Raw genomic sequence first — 21,632 nt, 5'->3', positions numbered from 1 at the left:
CAACAACCACATTACATCAACACCTTGAGGTATTATCCCTGCACATGACAGATTGTCTTTACTGTGATCAGTTGCACATCCCCTAATCAGCATCTTTTGCACATCTTGCCCAGCAGGCGTGTTTTGTCATTGTAAAACACTTTTGTACATAGTTGTTTAGTATCGTCCTCTGTCTTTTCTTTTTTTTTTTTTTTTTTTTTTTTTTTTTTTTTTATTTAAGATCTATTTATATTTGACTGTTGCAGTTATTTTGTCTTTTGTTTTTTTCCCCTATGAATACGTTAATTGGATACTACACCAAGCCAAATATCTTGTAAGTGAAAACCTACCTGGCAATAAACCTTATTCTGAGTCTGCCTTTGTGATGATGTCATCATCCCTTCCTCATGCTGCTACAGCCTGCCAAAGACCACCCATGTGTCATGCAGTATCAACTTGCCTTCATAAATTTGCAAGTGTGTGTGTGACACTGAGGTTACAAGTAGAATTGAGATCCTATTTTCACACCTGAATTTAAATTGTACGTACTTGTAACCTCAGTGTCACACACTTGAGGGAATTTTGAGCACCAGGTTTTATAGTTTTGTGCTTTTGTATGTGTTCAGATGTTGACAGCTCTTCTTCTTTCAGTGTCTTTGTGTTGTCTTGTTTGTTTATATAATATATATGAATCTCTTCTACAAATTCTTCACATGTACATGTATCTTTTGTTCAGATTTATTCATAAAGTGTTGATTTTATTAGAGCATATGCTAAATGAGGATGATTGATTCATCTTTTATGTTCTGAAGTCTTAGACTGCCTCAAACATTTCATAGTCAAAAGAGGAGCTGCTTGACATGTCCTTATTTTTCCTTTTGTGTTTTCATAGGGATGGCAGAATCCACCTCTGGCCAGAACCACACCTTGCCCAGCAAGAAAAGGTAAGTGATGCACATGACTCCATGCCATACATATAGGCTCAAATTAGGGTCAAAATGACTGAGCTTGTAAAGTGACCTTAACAAATAATTCCAATATTTGTAGTTGTAAATCAACATTTGTTAACCTGTAAATAAATCTGCATGACAAATTCAAGTTCCTGCATGTGTAGAAGAGATTTGTATTTGTTAAAAGTCCACACAGATCATAGTCTAATGTTTAAGATGAATTAAAATGTTGTTCTATTTATTACATTTAAGTTGTGGTCATATTGAATGCATCAGAAAACAACATGGATGTGATTATTAATATTTGGCTTAAATACAATTAAGATACTTGTTTGGAAACTTGCTGTGTCTGATTGGTTGTTAACTTATTGTGATGGAGTAATGAGGAAGTACTCGGTAACAACTGTTTATCACGTCACTGACCAAAGCTTTACAAATAGTAAACTACCAGGTAAGGTTTAAAGTCAAGTTCAAACTGTTGTTGGCTGTGGCTATATGTACCTAGGCTCAAATTAGGGTCAAAATGATTTTGAGCTTGTAAAGTGATGTTCACAAATAATTCCAATATTTGTAGTTGTAAATCAACCTTTGTAAACCTGTAAATTCTGCTTGAGAAATTCAAGTTTGCGTATGTGAAACAATTGCGCTTGTGTCAAAGAGATTTGTATTTGTTGAAAGTCTGAATCAAAACTCCACAAACGATCAGTGTTGAGGTTGAACAAAAACACTGTAAAAGAAGAAATGGATTTGTCACCATCTGTGTTGCGATACAGAGCAGGAAACTGTAAAACTCTGATCAAAAGTTCCCACAGTGTGACACTGAAGTGACAAGGATCAAACTTTGTACTTGTCAGTGTCACACACTGGGAATGTCACACACTGAGTGTTACAGTTTTCTGCTCTTTATCTCTGTACACAGACGTCCACAAAAGCATTTCTTCTTTCCCTGTGTCTTTGTTGAACCTCACCACTGATGATTTGTCCAGTTTTGATTGACACTCTTAACAAATACAAATCTCTTAGTGACAAGTGCAATTGTTTCATATATGCAAACTTGAATTTTTTGTGCAGATTTATTTTGCAGGTTTACAAAGTTTGATTTCCAACTACAAATATTGGAATTATTTGTAAACATCATTTTATAAGCTCAAAATGATTTTGAGCCTAATTTGAACCGGGGGCTAAGTCGTCCATTCAGCGAGCTAGCCGGCGGGCGGCTAGCTCTGCTTGCTGGGTGCAAGGCCGGAGCTTTTAAGTATATTCTTAAATTGTATTCACGATGGCCTTAAAAAGTTTTAAAATCTCAACGCCAAGATGGAAAGTTAAAATGAGCGCAGTGCAAACACTGGACATTGACTGATTCCCTGGTAAAAATGTTGTAAATAGTTTCCATTGGGCACCATGCTGTTACTGTATGTAAGGATTCATTTGTGCTTTCTTCTATTCTTGTGGCTTACATCATGTGCTGTGGTACAGTGGATGGATGGGCATCAGTTGAGAAAACTAAGGTCGTCACATGAGTCACTATCACAGGGTGAGGAGCCCTGGGAGAGACCGTCAGTTTCACCTGTACCTCAAGTTCTATTAGTAAGTTATATGATCAGTTGAGAAAACTAAGGTCGTCACATGAGTCACTATCACAGGGTGAGGAGCCCTGGGAGAGACCGTCAGTTTCACCTGTACCTCAAGTTCTATTAGTAAGTTATATGGTAAGTTTATGATAAGTTTATCAAGCTACAGTGACCAACTATCGCCCCTTGAGGAACAAAGTGGTACGGACAGTTCAGGACATCTAGCACCAGTTATACAGTGGACCTTTTAAGGGAATTTGCAATCACTTATTTCCACCCCATTACCATTCTGTTCAAAGGAATGCATTTTATTAAGCGTTGCTGTATATTGAGTAAACTTTAAATAAAGGGCTGATTTGTTTAAGTATTTCCAAGTGTCCTTGATTTTTTGTTTTAATTCATATATATGTATTAGGTGAACCTGAATGAAAATAATGCAGTATAATGGAACAGGCCTGTAATAAATCCTCCTTCATGAGGATTATAATGTTCAGTATTTACTGAATCTGTTTGAGAAGTGTTGGTTTATTTTTATGGTCATTGTGGAGACTGCAATTGTAATTGCGGTAATGTTTAAGTGTACTGGCATACACTGAAAAGTGTTCTTAATATTTTGTCAAATCTAATTCCTATAAATGGGATGGACAAAATATTAGGAACACCTCTCAGTATAGTGTTAGTTTATATACAGTGGTGTCCAAAAGTCTGAGACCACTTTCCCATGTAGCCTCACATATTGCTCCGTAGCAGCTCTAGTATCGCTCAGTTTCATTTACAAAGGAGAATAAAAGGAGCCATTAAAAACACTGAATCAACATCAACAAAGCAAAGCTTCATAAAAAACTTTATTTCACATTGAAACTGCATTAATTTAAACAATTTACACCACTGGAGAGGTGTACAAAAGAATAATAAATGGATGTATTAAATAATTTGTGCAATTTACAATCAAATGTAACTGACAAATTAAATGAATGAATGAAGGTACAGGTGAACTTCACCGTCACAAGACAAGCTTGCATAATAAAGAAGTGGATAAATCTTATTTATTAACAAGTAGAAATTATAGTAGAAATGTAAACATAATACTTAATAGCTCAGTGAGGATAGTGCAACAGTCTGACAGGTTGACTGTAAGCTATTGCAGCCATCCATTAGTGATGGAGGCAAGGTGCAGGAGCCATTATTCACCATCAGTCTTCGTCCAACAAACCGAGATGGCGACGTCCATTAAGTCAAACTCGAGGCCTCAAAACGGCAGTTCACAAACCAATTGGGTGACGTCACGGCAGTTTGCTACTTGCTTGGGAGTTTTTATTTTGAAAATACTGACCGGAAGTAATGCGTTTAACTCTTCTAACTCGACGGCGGTGTTTCCCAAATCTCCATCCACGTTACCGGTGTTATTCCTCCCCGCCCATTAGCTGGGGCTGGACAGATATGTTGGAATGATCTGGCTTTACCCCCCACACCCCCACACCCCCATCCATGAACTGATAGAGGTAAATCATGAATATGGAGGGCGATAACTGTGATCCGGACAGGCCCGCTCATCCCGGGATTTTCCCAGCCGGCGAAGGCGGGCAGAGCTACCACCAGCCGTGGGAACGCAGCGTGGACTTCCCGGTGTCTGTAGTTCTACCTGCCGGCGGCACCGGAGAGAGAACCGGACTACAAACACCAAAGCAGTTCTGTTCGTTTCTGGGAAGACCGCTCATAAGCTACACTATCCAGTCTTTTGAGAGGTAAGAACAGATTAAAGCAAGATAATTAAAAAGTGAGAACGACTGTTTGTGATTACATACAGGTACAGGTGGAGTGACAGGTGGAGTGACAGCGGGAGACCTCCAACCTCTAACGGTCAGTGTTTCAGTGCAGGCTGCTCATCCACTGTTATGAGTGTTTTCATCACTGGTGGAAAGTAGATTTACTCAAATATTGTACTGAAGAACAGTTTTGAGGTACTTTTATTTTAATTTTCTGTTATTTACTTCTACTCTACTACTTTTCATAGGCTAGTATTCTACTTTTTATGCCACAATTACATCACAGCTGGAGTTAGTTGTCACTTTGTCCACTGAACAAAACACAATGTATACAAAATAAATAAAATTTTACAGACAATGGTAAACTTTAAACTTGAAACATTGTTAGAGATTAAACTGGCAAACTGTAAAACTAGCACCAAATCCAGCAGCTACAACAGTAAAGTGTAATATTAAAAATCTATTATTGTCAAATTGAATCAGATGTTACTACCGAAAAACTTTTACCCTTAAGTACATTTTGCTGCTTATACATACACTTAACTGTACTTTTACTTAAATTTTTAAAATCATCATTCATCCAACCCTTCATCTGTACAATTTCCAGTTGTCATGGAGATGGAACAGTTGTCATAATCTCCATGACAACAGAGCAAACTCCATCCACTGAGTGGATCTCACTGATAAGGCAAGTGAGATGCAGTTGAAAGTTGAGATTTATTTGTCAAACCGTGCAGACATGTTTATAAGTGGTGATTAATCCTGTGACTCAAAATTCAACAGCAACATCTCCTCAGATGGAGGGTGGGTCTCCTTAATTCACAGCACATGGAGTAAACATGGAAGGACTTTCTTCCTTGGAAAATAGGTCCAGTGAAAACTGTCCAACCTGTTCTCTGGATCATCAAGTGTAACTTTAAACTCTTAATACACTTCAAAACATGGAAAGAGAGCTGTTATAATTTTTGATAATTTGAAAAAAAAGACATTTCATTCCCCTCCATTGTCTTGAGGTGGAGATAGTAGTAATATGTATGTTTGTATGTATATGTATGTATATATATGTAATATGGGTGAACTGATTATTTAATACTTACTAATATCTGTTTACTATTATGTACCTCTTAGTAGAAATTAGGTTTGCTCACATACTTTTGCTTTTATTCATCACACTTTTCTCTCAACGTATGATCTGAGTGTTCCTGTTTACAGTCTGATGTGATCACTGCCTGACCTTCATTATAACAATACAATAACAACCGGTGTTTATAATCAGAAGTGTCTCCTCCCAGCTTATTGTCTGTGTTTACGTGCTGTCAGGAAACGAATGCAGCAACATCCTGGGACTACAGAGCAGGATTAGATGCTGTCTGTGTGGCCCCCGTGATTACAGAGGAAGACGACCCAGAGGAGGAGGGTCAGAGGTCATTAGAAATGAGTTGGACCAAAAACCCTGATGTGATCTCTGATTCTAGAGAATATATGTGTTACTGACATTTGTGCAGATGGGTTTTCTTGTTAATGGAGCAATTTTTGTGTCAGTCCTGACATCAGTAAAATGCTAAATATGAAGCTTCAGTCAGCAGCCGTTAGCTTAGCTCAGCAAGAAAGCAAATTTCCTTAAATGTCAAACTTTTACTTGATGTAACATTTAGCCTCTCAAATGTGATTATTTTCTGCTTTTGTTGTCTCTTTATATCGCTGTTTTGACAAGTAAAAAAAATGATGATTAAAAAAAATTGATTATTTGCAGCCCAAATTCAGTGTTGTATCCACCTTTCCTGTTCTGTCTTAATCCTCACTTTATAAACCGGACGACACTAAGCGGCTGCTGTGCTCTTGCAGGGTGTCATGGATCCAGAGCATCGTGGTTGTTGTTGCCAAAGAAAACATGGACCTGATGACGGACATCATCCAGCGCTTCCAGCACAGGAAGGTTCGGGTGGTGCCAGGCGGCTCGACTAGACACAGGTCAATCTGCAACGGGGTCCTGGCTCTGGGCGGGCAGGGGGAGGAGGAGGAGAGGCTACCAGCCGACAAGCCGAAGGTGGTCATCATCCATGATGCTGTGCGGCCCTTTGTCGAGGAGGACTTTCTGTACAAGATCGCCATGGCTGCTAAGGAACAAGGGGTTAGTATAAAAGTGAAAGCTAACATCTCTCCAACATGCTGCATATTTGAACTGTGCTTCTGCCTTCATATTGATACTGATTTATTAGTCAAGTTGACAGAAAATTATTCAGCACCTGTTTTGATAGTTGACTAATCAATTGAGTAATTTTTCAAGCAAAAAATCCACAGCATTCCCTGATTCCAGCTTCTCAATTGTGAGGATTTGCTGCAATAATTTGTCTTATAAATGGCTGCAAGCAACAATTATATTCATTATTGATTGATCTGCCGATTTTTTTCTCCATGGTGACGTCTTCAGATGTCTTGTTTTGTCCAATCAACAGTTTAAAACCTCAAAATATTCAATTCACTGTTATTAAGACAAGTAAAAATAGCAATTCCTGTCAGTTGACAAATCAGCTAATGGTTGCAGCTCTCATCTTATATAATAGTAAAGTGAAAATCTTTGGGCTGTTGTTCAAACAAAACAAGACATTTGAATAATGCGTCTTGGACTCATGTTCTGATGTTATAGACAAAACAATTAAATCAAGAAAATAATTGTCAGATTAATTGAAAATAATCTTTTTTTGCAGCCCAATATAAGACAAAAAATTGCAACAAATCCTGGGCGAATAGGAATTTGTTACTCTTTCTGTTCCTTTGAGACATAAATAATCATCAGATCAATCAATAATGAAAACAGTCATTAGTCGCAGTCCTAAAACATACAATGAAGTTGTGATTTCCTGCTTGTGAGGTTGTGATTGTGTTGTTTAACTGTGGCCATAGTGAAAATGCTTCAGATATTAAGAGGATAAAGATAAAAATAAATTTCTTTACAACAAAATAAAGCAGACGGGAGATGGATTCTGTCAGAAATTTGAAGAAATTAGTCTTTGCTCACTTAAAACATTCAATTACTTGTTGGCAAACGGTGACTCTGCCGTGACTCTGCCCTGAAAGCTCGGCAAAATGTTTGAAAATTGAAAGAATCAAGATTATCTCCAAAGCTCCCATTTGTGAATATGAATTGTGGATGTATTGTCAATTTTTCCAGTAGCTTATGAAGGCAGGATGTGTCTATTTCCAGGAGCAGTTCAGAAAGATACAAATAGAGGAAACAAGCTCAAAATGCCAGTATTTCCTCATGCTTGGAGAGCGCAGTACATCTAATTTAATCTCAGCTGTAGTTCATACTTCATTGCTTCTTGTGCTTTTAGCTGAAAACCAGAGAAGGTCAATTACAGCTCCGAGTATAAACAAATCCATCATGCTGAACAGCAGTTCTCGGACCTGCAATCAAAGCTTTCACCTGGTGGGAAAACATGTGACTTTTGTTTGTGCGCACGGGGGATTTTTCACTGTGCAGTGTGAACATAAACAAAGCAAGCAGTAAAAATATGACAAAGTCAAGTTTTCCAGAGTCGGGCTCAGACCAAAGACGACAAAAAGTCCCTCCGATCGGCCTCTCCATCTTCTCATAAAGTGTTTATCAGATTGACACGTACATCGCTCCCAGTGGGCAGTGTTTATTTCACCAGTGATGGATGGAAAACACAGGGTCAAAGCCGCGACCGCTCTGGTGAAGAACCTCACAGATTAGTTTCATCATGATTCATGTGTGAGGTTCAGCAGCTGAGGAAAGGCTTTGTTGAAAGCAGGTCACACAGGTTGTGAAAAAAGGCAAGAAATCCCTGATACAGGACCAACATTTATGTGTGTGTGTGTGTGTGTGTGTGTGTGTGTGTGTGTGTGTGTGTGTGTGTGTGTGTGTGTGAGAGGTTTTTTGATGAACTTTCACAGCGGGCGGTCTGGTCTTCATTATTTCGCCCATATCACCGGCTCATGACAGAACGCCTGTCTGCGCTGAGGAGCAGGAGATTCATTTTGATTTTAACAGCATGTGTAACACGCAGAACACATGTTTGATTTCCTTTCACTCGTGAGGAGTTTCTCCCGCACATGCTCACTGGCTTCCTACCGCTGGAAGCTGTCTTTAATCACGCTATAGAGAGAACCTGAAAATATTATCTCACAAATGCTGATTATTTTTCAATTTCCAAGGGAGGAAGTGCGAGCGGCGCGAGCTCCAGCTGGCTGCTGACGACAAGTACCACCGAGTGAACGTTCTCTCTGAAATGTGCAGTGATGGCTGAACATCTCAAGATCAACTTACTAGCATTTTCTAAGGCTTTCTACAGCATTTCCTGGTCTTCATTCATAATTCATGAGTTATTATTCATGATTATTAGTCTTGATCATATGAAAGCTAAAAAAAAACACTGCAGATTTTGCATCTAGTGAGAGGAGTTGTCATTAATGGTGTAACATTACTGTATAAACTGTAGAGTTCCCACTTTTCCTTTCCTCTCTGAACTGTTCATTCACGTGGTCGTACAGTTCATGATCAAACTGAAAACTCTTGGTTAAAAATGGATTTATTTTCAAATCAATTCGATGCAGCTTCATTTTCATTTTGCGCTGCCCAGTGTGGATCTGTGTCAGTTTACATCCATTTCTTTCTTTTAACGTTTTCCACCACTAAATACCAATTAAAAATTTAATTTATGTTCTTGTGTTATACTTTTTTTTTTTTTGGATGTGTCACTAAATTCTGTAAGAAAAACTATTAGAAACAAGTAAAACAGGTAAAACTTACGTACATACAATAAGACTAAAGAGAAATAGATAAGGAAAAAAAACGTATAAATATTGAGCTGATCGTATCATTACACCACCACACCAAACTTTGAAAACAGAAATTTCAAAACCGTGGTGTTCGATTTCGTAGCTCTGAGACTAATTCACCCTTTACAGAGCTCGTTTAGTCATATAATTTATGCTATCTCTTAAAGATTCTGTATCAACTCTATGATTGCATTCAGGATAAATACTAAAAGCTGAATCCTCCTTTCTCCACCCAGGCAGCGGGAGCCATTCGACCGCTTGTCTCCACAGTGATCGCCACCACGTCAGAGGGATACCTGGACCACTCTCTGGAGCGAGCCAGATACAGAGCCAGCGAGATGCCTCAGGGATTCACATACGACGTCATCTATCAAGCCTATCAGAGGGTAGGACCCGCCCTTTAGTTTACCTAAAACACACATGAGGGAGATCCTACTGTGTGTTCTCGAATAATGAACATCCTTGGTATTGTGACCTTAACACGTGATGACGACATGGTGCTGTGTGTGCAGTGTGTTTGAGCAGCAGGACATTCAACAAATGTGTCGTTAAGTTTGTGGCTTAAGTTTCTTAGCTCCTGTTGCTGTGGCAACAAAAAATGTTGCCATAGCAACAAGTAAGTCACTATAACTAAAAAGGTAACACAAATGTTCTTCCTTCACAATAAATTTAAGGTTGAAATAATTTATTGTTGTATGCATTAAAATGCATACAACAATAAAACTTTTCTCCAGGCAACACATACACAGTTTACACAGTCGTGCTGCCACACACAATATTACATCCAGTATAAACAGCTGCACAAAGAGTAGACTGCAGCATGTCGCCGTATGTCGATACCATGCGCTGACAATCTTGTGTTAGGAGCTGACGAGTAATGACACAATTCACAACAATAATTCCCTCTTGTGGTAATCATAAGCTCAGGACACCTGCACCAACCAGTTAATTAGAGTAGAGTGTTTTCTTTCCATTACTTCAGACTAGAGATGCACCGTCTTGACTTTTTCTCTCCTGATACCTCAGCTCTGGGTGTCTGCTGTTACTGATCCACGACTAATGTCTGCAAACCTCACTGTGTGGAACTCACCGGAATCATTTTTATGTAAAGTATGTAAGAGTTTAGGGACTGCTGAAAACCTGAGTCTGCAGCCTGGCCTGCACGTAAATGAATGTAACTGATAGTGGAAACACACAGTTTTGTAATGACTTGATGACTGATGGGTTTGTCACGTCTGGCTGATACCCAGTCTACTTAACCAGGTCAGTATCAGCTCGGTGCATCCCTGCTTTAGACATTAGTGCACAGAAAGAAGGAAAGGCACATTCTGAAGACAGGACTGAAGACTCATGTGAGACGTTTCGTCCATTGTCATGTTGCACCAAATGTGCAAACACGGCTATTCGTGGCTGCAAATCCTGGTTTATATAAAGTTAGCTCAGCTCGGGCATCATCTCTCTTTTTCTGCCTCTCATCGCACTCGACACATGAATAAGCATTTACCCCTTTGTTAGCATTAGCTAGCTAAATGTATGGATGGAAATAAGATACTTAAAATAAGATAGTTTAAAAGGGGAACAAGCTTGCGACAGAAACTGAAACTTAAATCTGTTCTTATTTCATTGTAGGGACTTAATGAATTAAATACGGCAACACATGAAACACTCAGCAAGTCTGTTTCATTGATTCATTGATCCCACAGTTTTTACTATTACTACAACTAATCATAAATTGATGCTCTGTACCAGTTACTGGCAGAGAAATAAATACCACCTTTATGCACTTATTCTCATCATTTATTCTCATCGACTGAAGAGGTCAAAGCACAGTTTGTTTTAATGACATTTGCTCATGCAACAAGTGTGATTTCCACAACAGCGACAACAACGCTTGATATCACAAGATGGAAAAATCAAAGTCCTGCAGGCATGTGCTGCTCACTGCCGGTGTGAAATAATTACAAAACAAGTCTCTCAAATCCGCTGAAATGACAGTCAGCTCGAGATTTATGCCGTAAAAATTACACCACTTAGATGACAAAGGAACTCTATGGTCCTCATACATCACATCAGGCCTTTACAGTCCCTCATTGTTCGGCTGATGTGCCAGAACCTGCGGGGTTTCACTCTGAGGAGCTTGTGGCGTTGGTGCTATCATTTTCACTGCATCTGGGAAAGAAATGACATGTTTAATATATTCTGCCACACTGCAGCAGATTAGTCTGTGGAACAAAAGTGAACGAAGGCTGAGCTGGAAAAACGGTGGAACGGCACTGAAATTACATGGCACATTTAGGTGGATTCGGATTAATAGTCTCAGCAGTTGAGTGCGTTTTAATATGTGTACCTGAAAAAATGGAAAGAATTCATCCGCTGACGTAAACCGTAAATGTGTCGATTCTTCTCTGAAGGCAAGAGCTTACTGCAAAGACTTGGCAGCCCAGCTTAATATGAAACTGGAGGGGCAGAAGTTGACCCTATTTATTTTTCAGACACTTTGAGTTTGCTATTTCAACCTTGACTCCATTAGATGGGTTCTTCCGATAGCCACGTTTTTGAAGAACGCTGCAAACTTTGAGCTAAGAGCTAAAGCATGCCTCCAATTGGAGTCCCATTTGTCTGCAGTTATTTTTATTCCTGGCACATTTGGATGTTAAGATTGCTTTCAGAGCTTTATTGGCTTTGGCCTTTTTCAGAAAATGAGCTCACATTTGTGCTGCGGTGTCAAGGCCGGTCAAGTTGCAAAAATTAAGACAAACTGGGGAGGTCGCTGGGGACGGAGGAGGAGGTTGGGGTCGATTGAGTCTCTCCTCTTGTTTTTCGTCCCTTCAATCCTTCAAAAGAAGGGAAAGTGTCAGGTTAGGACTGTAGGACATGTGCATGAAAAATCTGCGGAGCTGCACATTAGTATTTCGACATCCATTGAGCGCAGAGGAACTTAGGGCTGAAAAGACAAAGGGGAAGACACTTTATCCAGTCCTCACTGACGGCTTTTGTGCTGGGAGAAAATGCTAAAGGTTAAATTACCTCAGGACCGAGAGCATATTTCTCCTGTAATTTCTCTCTTCAGTTGCAGGGTCCCTGGAATAAAAGACCCCTCTCTTTTATAGCTTGATAAAATATTACCCGGGTATAATCTCAGGTAGCATGAATCCGTCTTTGTGGTCCAGACTGTATTTTAAACCAAATGAGCTCATCGCCTCAATCCAAACCTCCATGTGATCTTCACAAACTGAGCTTTCCCAGCAGTCAGTCAGAGCACGAATGAAATGTTCACTGGTACAAAGAACTATAAAGATATTAATCTTAAATAAGATCAGTCCAGGAGAATAAATCACAGTCAGCAATGACAACGTAAATACAGTCATTCGATACTGATACCTGAGTTTTGGTACTGATACTAAAAAGATACAGTTTAGAGCAGCTCTAATCAATATTTTTACATTAACACTGGATCAATTGACTGTGTGTTAAATGAAATTAGTCTAAGCTTTCGTCTAAGTGTTTTAGCATCTTCAGGGCTTGAATTTCATTGCGGGATTGCAATACAGGAAATTCATGCACATATTTACAACATTGTCTAATAATGTTCAGCCAATGTTTGCACCTGCACAGAGTGGGGGACGACCGGTCAAAGCGCTGCATCAGACGGATCAGAAGGCGCTCTCTCTCCCTCTCTCTGCCATGAGCCCTCTCTGCTGTTGCAGCATAAACAGAGAGGTTTCACTGATACGAACTTGAAGGCAAAACATAAATCTACATCATCTGAAATGAAAACACCAGAACTAGGGTTGGTTGATCTTATCCATATCCTTATCAGATCGTCCTGTTGTCACCCTGAGAAATCGCCAAGACGAGTTTCAGGCTAACTGACTCAGAATCTGTGGTTTTTTTTTACAGAGAACAGTGAAATTGGCTGCTCGATTTGTAAACTTTACGGTGCTGTGCCTTTTACCAGATCTGATCTTTCAGCTCATTGTTTTTGTGTTTACAGCCCACAACTTTACTGTTTTGGTTCAGCGTCAGCGCTCTTATCAGGGTCGTGTCATCATTGTCATTTTAAGCAAAAGAGGTCTGATGAACCCCCTGTAGACCTCCTGCTCAGCACCCAACAGCAGACAGGCAGCTAGAGAGCCACAGCTTCCCGAGGAGTCGTTGTTCTTACTCTTTCCTGACATTAAATTTAATTGAGCATTCCAACTAAATAGATTTTCCACACCTTAGTATTTATTTTCTTCCTTTAAAATGTGACATTCAGATGATTATGACAGACGTGCCCCTTTTCCCTCTCTCATAGCATGTGCAGCTGCTGTCAGGCATGTTTATGTTATGTAAGTCAATGAGGAAAAAAGCGACAAATTTGCATGTGTAGCATTTTCCTTCAGTAAAATATACTAGAGCCACATGTTTTTAACCTACTAATGAGCCTTGGAAAGCGATTCTTGAAAATCCATGGAAACAAACTGCTGGAATAAACAGTGTGAGATCTCTGCTGTTGAAACGGGCCAATAAAGTGGAAGCTGCTTAAACATTTATGATAAAAGTTGTTAAAGCATCTTTGGTTTGAAAATAACAGGTGTTTTTGTTGCAAACACTGACTAAATTTTCTAGAAACCCCCTCACAGAGTCGTCCAGCACAGATTAATTCCTGTGGGTCACAGTGTTGTTGAAGCTTTTCGATCGAGAATGGGAAATAAGATTTGAGAAGAAGAAGGGGAACATTACAGGATCCTGAAATAGATCATGCTGCTCCACCCAGATGAACAAGTAAACATGGAACAACCGTGCACCACCACTGGCACCAGGCTACGATAAGGTTTTGCAACTTCTTGCACATGCAGGAACGATCATTTGTATATTGTGCACAGTGGAAATGTGGGAAAATGTCTCATGACCTGACAAAATAGAACTTGCACATTTTAAATCTTAATTCAGAAAGATAAGAGCGTTGCAGTGCCAACGCTCCGTCGGCCAAAGAAAACAGGATCCTCTTAAGTATCCTCTGAAAAATGTGGTGATGGCAGCTTCGTGTTACGAATCTGTTGCTTTTCTGTGAAGACGCTGTAAAGTGGCTCCAGATAGTGAGATATTTGGTGAAATATGTGCATAAAGTTCATGTGAAAGAGCCAGATTATCTGAGGAATGTCTGGACAGAAGAACAAGTGTTCGATCAGAGAGTGCAGAGCAGGTCATGTTCTGATTTGACAGAACCTGAACTCTTCTGACAGTAGCAATGTGACGCAGCTCTTAAAAGCAGGTGACACCGTTCCAAACAGGCTTCAGACCGACATTACTACTAAAGGTTTGCATGATATTGTTTTCATTTGCTTTTGCGACCTTTGTTGTTTGGTTGGTCGGCCCAAGAATTTAGTGCAGGGTGAGTAATCTCAACAACTACCAACCAAATGACCGCAGATATTCATATATCACACACACCATCATCATGGTTGTCTGGCCAAAATTACCTCTATGGACAAAACTTTGGTCCAAAGTATCTCAAAAACTAGTGACCAGGTTTCCATTAATCCAGAGTGAGAGGTCACACTGGCTGCTGACCTTTTCCTGCCAACATCAGTCTACAAATTTCTACTTGTGCACAGCTGATTTTTAAATCTAAACTGCAGATTTATGAGAAATTTGCCCATCAGTCTCCTCAGAGAATGAACCATCTTTAACCAAAAACTGACATTTGCACATAAGGTTTCGTCATAATCTAATTAGCAGATTGACAAGTAATGTTCGGAGCATGTTCAAGTTCCCAAGGAAATATCATAAACTTCAGCATCACTATTGGCTCTAAGAAAAGGTCAGTTCTTAGCGTGTTGTTTCATTGCAGTATCTGCTGGTGCCATACACGGCTAAGACTTCCAGTTTTGTTAAATCACTGTTAGAAAAGAGTTGGATTCTTATTTTTGAAATAAATGTTTATGTAATAGAATATTTGTTTACAAAGCACTTGACAATTGAAGCAAAAGCAATGATAGGTGAGAGGCTCAGAAGGTGATATGACAACAGGAAGACAGACAGTCAGGCCAAAGTAAAGCAGGACAGTAAATACATAAAATATACTTCAGTACAAAGGACAGTTAGAGAAAGCAGATGCCGTATAAAGGCAATGAAGGGACAATAAAGAAATAAAGTAAAACACAGTTGTTCCATCTGCACTGCAGTGGAACAACACAATGTCCCTCACTTCCTCTGCCTGCGATGGAAACACATCGTCCAACCAAGTGTCCACAGCCTGTCCTCTCTGTCGTGTCCCCTCTGCAGTGCACCGAGTCCGACTTTGACTTTGGCACTGAGTGTCTCCATCTGGCTCTGCAGTACTGTGGCACCAACGCCAAGCTCATCGAGGGTCCGCCAACACTGTGGAAGGTGAGCTCGCCAGAAGCCTGGTTTGGGTTGGGGATTGTGGATCTGGTAACAGTTTGGGCAGCACAGCTGTGTGCCCGCTACGTACTTATCATATCGGCACAGAGAGCTCGTGCATTAAAAGTGAGAGGTGCTGGCACAGCGGGAAACACTAACATATTGAATCTGACATCCGGGATTAGCGTGTAGAGATTAGGTGAAATGTAAATGTTTTGTTCTGAAGCCTCTGTAAGATCATGTAACTCAGGCTTTAAAGGATTAAATCCAAATTACAAAAGACATGTTTTTCTAGTTACACTCAGTGTTATCTAACCGTGGAGATAGTTTTGGTTTTATGTGCTGAGGTTTTTGAGATTTATCTCCACCCTGGTACAATGGACATGGTCTGAATTTTGTTTGTGATGCTAAAAGCTTTGAGGAATGACATTAAAATAACATTTAAAGAGCTACTTGTTTTTCTAGAAACAGTGTCTCGGTTATTCCACAATCCAAGATAATCCGGAGCGGTGGTTCCCAAAGTTTTGCTAAGAGATAAATACAAAGTTGTAACCTAATGCCTCAAGACTGTGTGTGCTGTGAGCAGCTTCATCAGAGCGTCATTTTGTGTTCTTTCACCATTGCTAATTCCGTTGAACAGTTTCTGGGACACAGGAAGGTGCTACACACATAGCAGAGCAACAAAATGTATTATTTCCTATGTCCTGTTTCCTCGTGACACTGGGAACCATTGATGCGAAGTAAGTAGGACACTGTTTCTGGAAGGACACGTTGCTAATGAGCTTTCCAAATTTTACTTTCTAAGATCTACGATACCTCTAAGTATAAATTATATATGTTTTATTTTGTTGTTTTGTTTGTTTTTTTTAGTTGTTTTTTTATAATTTGGATGAACTGGCCCATAACATATTATTTTGTCCTCCAGGTGACCTACAAACGGGATTTAGCTGCTGCAGAGTCGATTATCAAAGGTGAGTGATCTTCTTAATAAATTACATTACATTATTTCCTGTGTGTACTGCGTATAGTGGACTTTCATCTTCTTACATTATATGCACACATAATGTATGTAGACATACAGTATATACATGAAAGACTGGATGCCGCAGGTTAAATGGTCTGACGGGAGCAGCACAACAGTGTTTGAATAGGTGACATTGAACCAAAATGGCTCCTCACTGTATTCAGAGGGAGAAATTCTTTGTGGCATTGTTCAGCTGGGTTAGAACAGGGCGGGTGTTCGGAGTCTGTGAACGCTACGGAGAGCAAGTCAGGACAAGGGAGACAATCACAATCAGAGAAATGGAAATAAACACAGCCCTATATTTCACCCCAGCAGCACCTGGACCAACAATCACCTGTTTGATGGTGACACAAGGTGCACGGTGATTATTCCCAGAGCCTCTGAAGTCAATGAATTCATTGTGTGTGTGTTTTTTTTTTTTTTTTTTTAGAGAAGACGTGGAAGAAAGTTCTCACATCTGTCAGTGTGAGAAACTGTCGAGTGTCTCAGTTTGTGTGTGTGTGTGTGTGTGTGTTTGTGTTTCTGTGTGCTCACATGCACTTGCATACCCCGCTCTGTGTGTGTGTGTGTGTGTGTGTGTACACACGTGGCTGTGTGCAGCCTGTTGAGAAGTGTGTGTCTGTCGAGTTGAATTTTGAACTGTTTTTCTCGGTAGAAGTGCGACAGCCGTGAGGGAGGTCCTCAGTGTTTTGCAGCAGTGGCTGTGATGAGCTCAGGATTTGAACCAGAGTGCGCCATTGCAGCAATGACCCAGCTAAAGCAGTGGTTCTCAAAGTGGGGTCTGGGGACCCGCAGGGTTCCTTGAGGGGTTTCCTGGAGGTCCCCAGCCAAAAGGGGAATTATTTATTTTCACTATATTTCCATCCATAAGTAACACAGTGACAGAATGTATGTCTCTTTGGGTCTTGGGTTTCAAACACTTTCTGTAATAAAACGGAAACCTTATCAGATGGGGGTCTGTGGTCTAATTTGTGTCAGTTTAGTGATCCTGGATGTGAAAAAGTTTGCAGACCACAGCTTCAAAACATAAAATTTCCTGTCACCTTAATCTCTCTGCGCCCAGTTATCCCTATTAAATCGAGTGCAGGATCAGTGCTGCTTGCAGGCCTCTAATTTTTAGATGTTATAAGCTCTATCAACATTTATTTTGTGAGTCAGATTAACTACTTTTTAAATATTTAAAATATTAGTGTTGATCCTGTGTTTCGGCTGTTCACAAACACCAGATTAATGAGTGTGTCAGTAAACGATGTAGCGTTAGCCGCCTAGATTTAACCTAGATAGCTGCTGAGCACAGAAGCAACAGCTAATGATAGCAGATCACAGAACAATAGTCAGAATCTCTTAGTCATACATTAAGTACATCAGATTAATATTTTAATATTTAGATCTGAGCAGCAGCTTGTCCTGTCAGTCTAACATTAGCTAACATTAGCTCAGCAGCTAAAGGGGACACTGAGCTGTCAACAGGATCACTTTACATAAAATCTGCTCCCTTCAGCTTTACCAGACTTATCTGTTTTTTATTATTACCTTAAAGTAGATGTTTGTAAGTTTTGCTATTGCTACATAGCTAATGTTAGCGTTACCACTCTTGAAGAAATGTTGCGAGTTCAGCATCAAACTTCATTCCTTTACTCTCCAACAGCTGTCTCCAGAGGTGGAAAGCAACACCAATGTTAACTCTTGTTTCTATCACGTCTTTTCTGCTACTCAAGTTAGCACGCCAACCAGCTAGCCTTGGCCCGTCTCATCACTTTCCGATAGTGACTGACTGTGAGCCCCCAATCTGCCCTCAGGACATAGCGCTGCTCAGAGGACAAATTATAACCTTTTGTATTCTAAACACAAAGGTGGCCAAACCTTGACCATCACCCCCACCCGCTCCCGGCAAGAAACCACGTTTTGGACGCAGAGAAAACTTACAAATATCCCCTTTAACTAGAAACCACAAAACTTTAATCACTAAATATGACGCCACTTGTCAATGTCCTGATTAGGATAATCAAAAAGGAAAAGTGTAGATGGAGAAGAGTTATATGGGAAAAGTGTTTTTTCAGATTTGGAGGTTGAATTTTTCTGAATTTAGCTCACGTGTTGTAGCTTTGAGGCTGCAGGGTAAAACACAAGTGAAGTTTGTTAAAATATCTATCTCAGACCATTCCCTGTTATTTATGACAGAATTTACTCATATAAACCTCTCTAAGTATCTGCTTTTCTTGGCTGGTTGTTATGAATTCAGTTGTTATTTATGCGTCGCTTCTCCAGTAGATCTCTGCTGACGGCACCAGAATAACTGCTAGAAGATTTGTGTTCATTGAAATGTTGATTAATTTCTCTTCCAGAGACTCTATCCCGGTCGGCCTGCGTTATCACCGGTGGGTCAGCAGGAGCTGTGACGTTGGCTGACGCCCTCCAGAAGGCTGCTGGAGCTCTGGACATGGTAAGACTGTGACAGTAACAGCTGATTAAAACCTTGGTTGTGTTGATGACGGCATTACTGAAGATTCGCACCAGTTTAATATTTTATTTTCCTCAATCGCCCCGTCCCTGTCTCCCGTCCTGCACCTCCAATCCCCCGTCAAACTCACTGTGAGCTCCACTTGGGTGGCCCGGCGGTGAGACTTGCCATCTGCGGTCAGGCCTCTAATGGAGCCTGTCTGGGACATCCACACTCTGCAACTTTTCCTCCTCCTCATTTTCTCCCCCCTCCATCCCCGACCTCCACCTCTCACTCCCCTGCGTGCAGGAGAGCAGATGGCAGTTATATTTCCTGTATCGTGGGAGTTTGCTTGACTAATGGAGTGTTCAGTGATGAGCCTCTTGCCTTCTCCTCATCATCTTCCTACCACCTCAGCTCAGTCAGACTTGACAAGCTCCCAGTTTCCACCGCAGTTCACATCCCACCCTTTCACTCTTAATCTTTTTTTGGGCACATCAAATTCCCATGTTGTCCTCGGCCCGTGTTACAAACATCCTCCATTTGATTTGTGAAATTCTTCCTAATAGACAATGGAAAACAGTATCCATATGCAAAACAGTAAAGAGTGAGGGCCTGAGATATTAAATCTGACGGCTCAGACCACGCAGAGGTTCCACATGTGAAAGTCTGTCTTTTACCTCAACAACTGTTGGTTTCCTTCGAGCAAACCACGTAACCAGTAACTCATGCAAGCTTTCCTCTTTCTTTAAAAACAAGGATGAAGAATGGATGTTAGTAACATTAGCTTTGTTTGCATGGACAGGTGACCACAAGGTTTTATTTAGAACAATAAAGTGATGATGTTGTAAAAATCGACCCTGCGGTAAAAGTGTATTGGTGCGAGATGGTGCAGTGTGTTTTGTGGAAGGGAAGAGCTCGTTCAGCAAAGACGGGTGGACACAATATTATGAGCATGGACTGCCTATGTACAGCTCATAATGTGTTTGTTTTTTTATGAGAATACCCAGCAGAAAGTCTGTGTTTTGACGATCGGATCTTGAGGCTTAAAGACGTGACTGTGAATAAACAGCAGTCGCAGCAAATGAACATGTCAGAAAAGATCAAAACATCCCAAACTGCTCTTGCAATTCTCTTCTCCCCTCTGTTGATCCGCTCAGTCAGCATGTTCAAGAACTTAAAGTTTGTCTGTAGCAGAGTTAAAAACCCAATTTCAGTGTCACACAATCACCTCCCCATAACTCAGAGGCTCTTCAGGAGGCACATGAGTGGTGTGATAAGTTTCTATCAGTTCCACCTGGAAACAGATGAGACATGTAGCCCTCACTTCATCAAACCTGACCCTCCCCCTCCTCACGTTTAGTGTTTCACTAAAATCTCCAGCTGCTAAAATTCAGATAAGAAAAGTTGATACGCTCCTCTAAGTCGTCCTGAATTGTATCATGAGCTCATTGAAATTAGATTACATTTAGATTTGACTCAGATTAAAGTCAAAGATGTTATATAATGATACGACATAATCGTTGTCGGTGTCGGTTCTAGTCTGATTTCATTCTGAAACCAGCTCCATCCCCCGGACTGAAGGGGGGTCATGTTGTGTTGCTCAGTCACTCAACATGAAATTAAGTTGAATCAAAACTTCTCCCACACAGATTTAATAACAATATAAGCTTCACTAAACGTTCAGGGCTTTTGTATTGATCACATCAGAGACTCCACAGGTTCATCCCTCCATGTGCTTATGTTTCACACCCATCGGCTATTATTCATCTCCACAGCAGACGCCCAGCTTGACAAATTGCCCACACATGGCTTCATGTACAGAAACGTGTTTCCTGGATCCTCTTGATGTGTATATATATTCCTTGGGTGTAGCTGTTGATAGTGAACGGGGGCGGCAGAGCACGCCGCGTGATGTGTTTCCATGTTCCACCGTGATACAAACAGCCCGTCCTCCTTTAAACTCGCTCCAAGTCCTTCATCAGCCGGTGAAGGAGGGGCAGATCTCGCTGTCCGGTGCTGGATCTGCGCCCCAGAGAGGGATTGGGAGGTCGGGGTCGGCCCTCTTTGGCTTGGCTGATTGGAGCCATTCCCGTCTGTGCTCAGGTGGCTGGTGGGGCTGCGTGTCTTTCCGGTGCGCGTGTTCGGAACCAGATACATCCTTTTCAGGGAGTCAGGGAGGGGAGGAAGAAAGGAGGGGAGGGTGGAGGGGTGGGTGGATGAAAGGCGAGTGGAAGAAGCAGAAAGATGAAGAATTACCTTTGTCCCGGTGCCATTACGTGAATCTAATAACAGTGATAAGCACGGCTGGGCCGCCTAAGCTCAGCTGAGAACTGACAGTATAGTGTAGGCTGTGTGTGTGTTTGCAGGTGGAGGATTTGGCAGCATGTGTATGCGAGAGAGAGGAAGACATTCAGAGTAAGAATATGATGAAGATTTCTCTCAGCAGGATGTTACATGAGAGATCCAGTTTAAATCCAGGCTCACGCAGAGAGAAGAAAAGTTGTCAGTTGATGTAAAATTCATACAAAAATTAATCTGTCAAGTATTTACCTTTATATCAACCTTTATTTATGTGGGGACTGTCTGATGACCGTTTTAACTCTGTATCAGAAACGATCTCCGTCCATACTATTGCACCTGAAAACATGTACGTACATGACCAATCACAAGCAAGCAGATTGAAGCAGAATGTCGTCTGTGCAGTTGATTAGTCGCACAAAATACCAC

At 40.7% G+C, this 21,632-nt stretch overlaps 1 protein-coding gene across 2 annotated transcripts in view; it reads left to right on the top strand.

The window, feature by feature from the left end:
- Nucleotides 1-3,861: 3,861 nt before the first annotated feature.
- The window catches only part of ispd (isoprenoid synthase domain containing), a 55,870-nt gene continuing 38,099 nt past the window's right edge, over nt 3,862-21,632 (top strand). For both annotated transcript variants that reach the window (XM_022746192.1, XM_022746193.1), the window contains exons 1-6: nt 3,862-4,245; nt 6,112-6,397; nt 9,306-9,455; nt 15,340-15,444; nt 16,364-16,409; nt 18,808-18,905. In XM_022746192.1, the coding sequence (XP_022601913.1) occupies nt 4,010-4,245; nt 6,112-6,397; nt 9,306-9,455; nt 15,340-15,444; nt 16,364-16,409; nt 18,808-18,905 (921 nt within the window). In that variant the 5' untranslated portion in view covers nt 3,862-4,009. The remainder of the gene's footprint in view (nt 4,246-6,111; nt 6,398-9,305; nt 9,456-15,339; nt 15,445-16,363; nt 16,410-18,807; nt 18,906-21,632) is intronic.

Source organism: Seriola dumerili, unplaced genomic scaffold (assembly GCF_002260705.1).
Source record: "Seriola dumerili isolate Sdu_G_001 unplaced genomic scaffold, Sdu_1.0 BDQW01000092.1, whole genome shotgun sequence".
Taxonomy (NCBI): Eukaryota; Metazoa; Chordata; class Actinopteri; order Carangiformes; family Carangidae; genus Seriola; species Seriola dumerili.
This window is presented reverse-complemented; position numbering and strand designations above follow the sequence as displayed.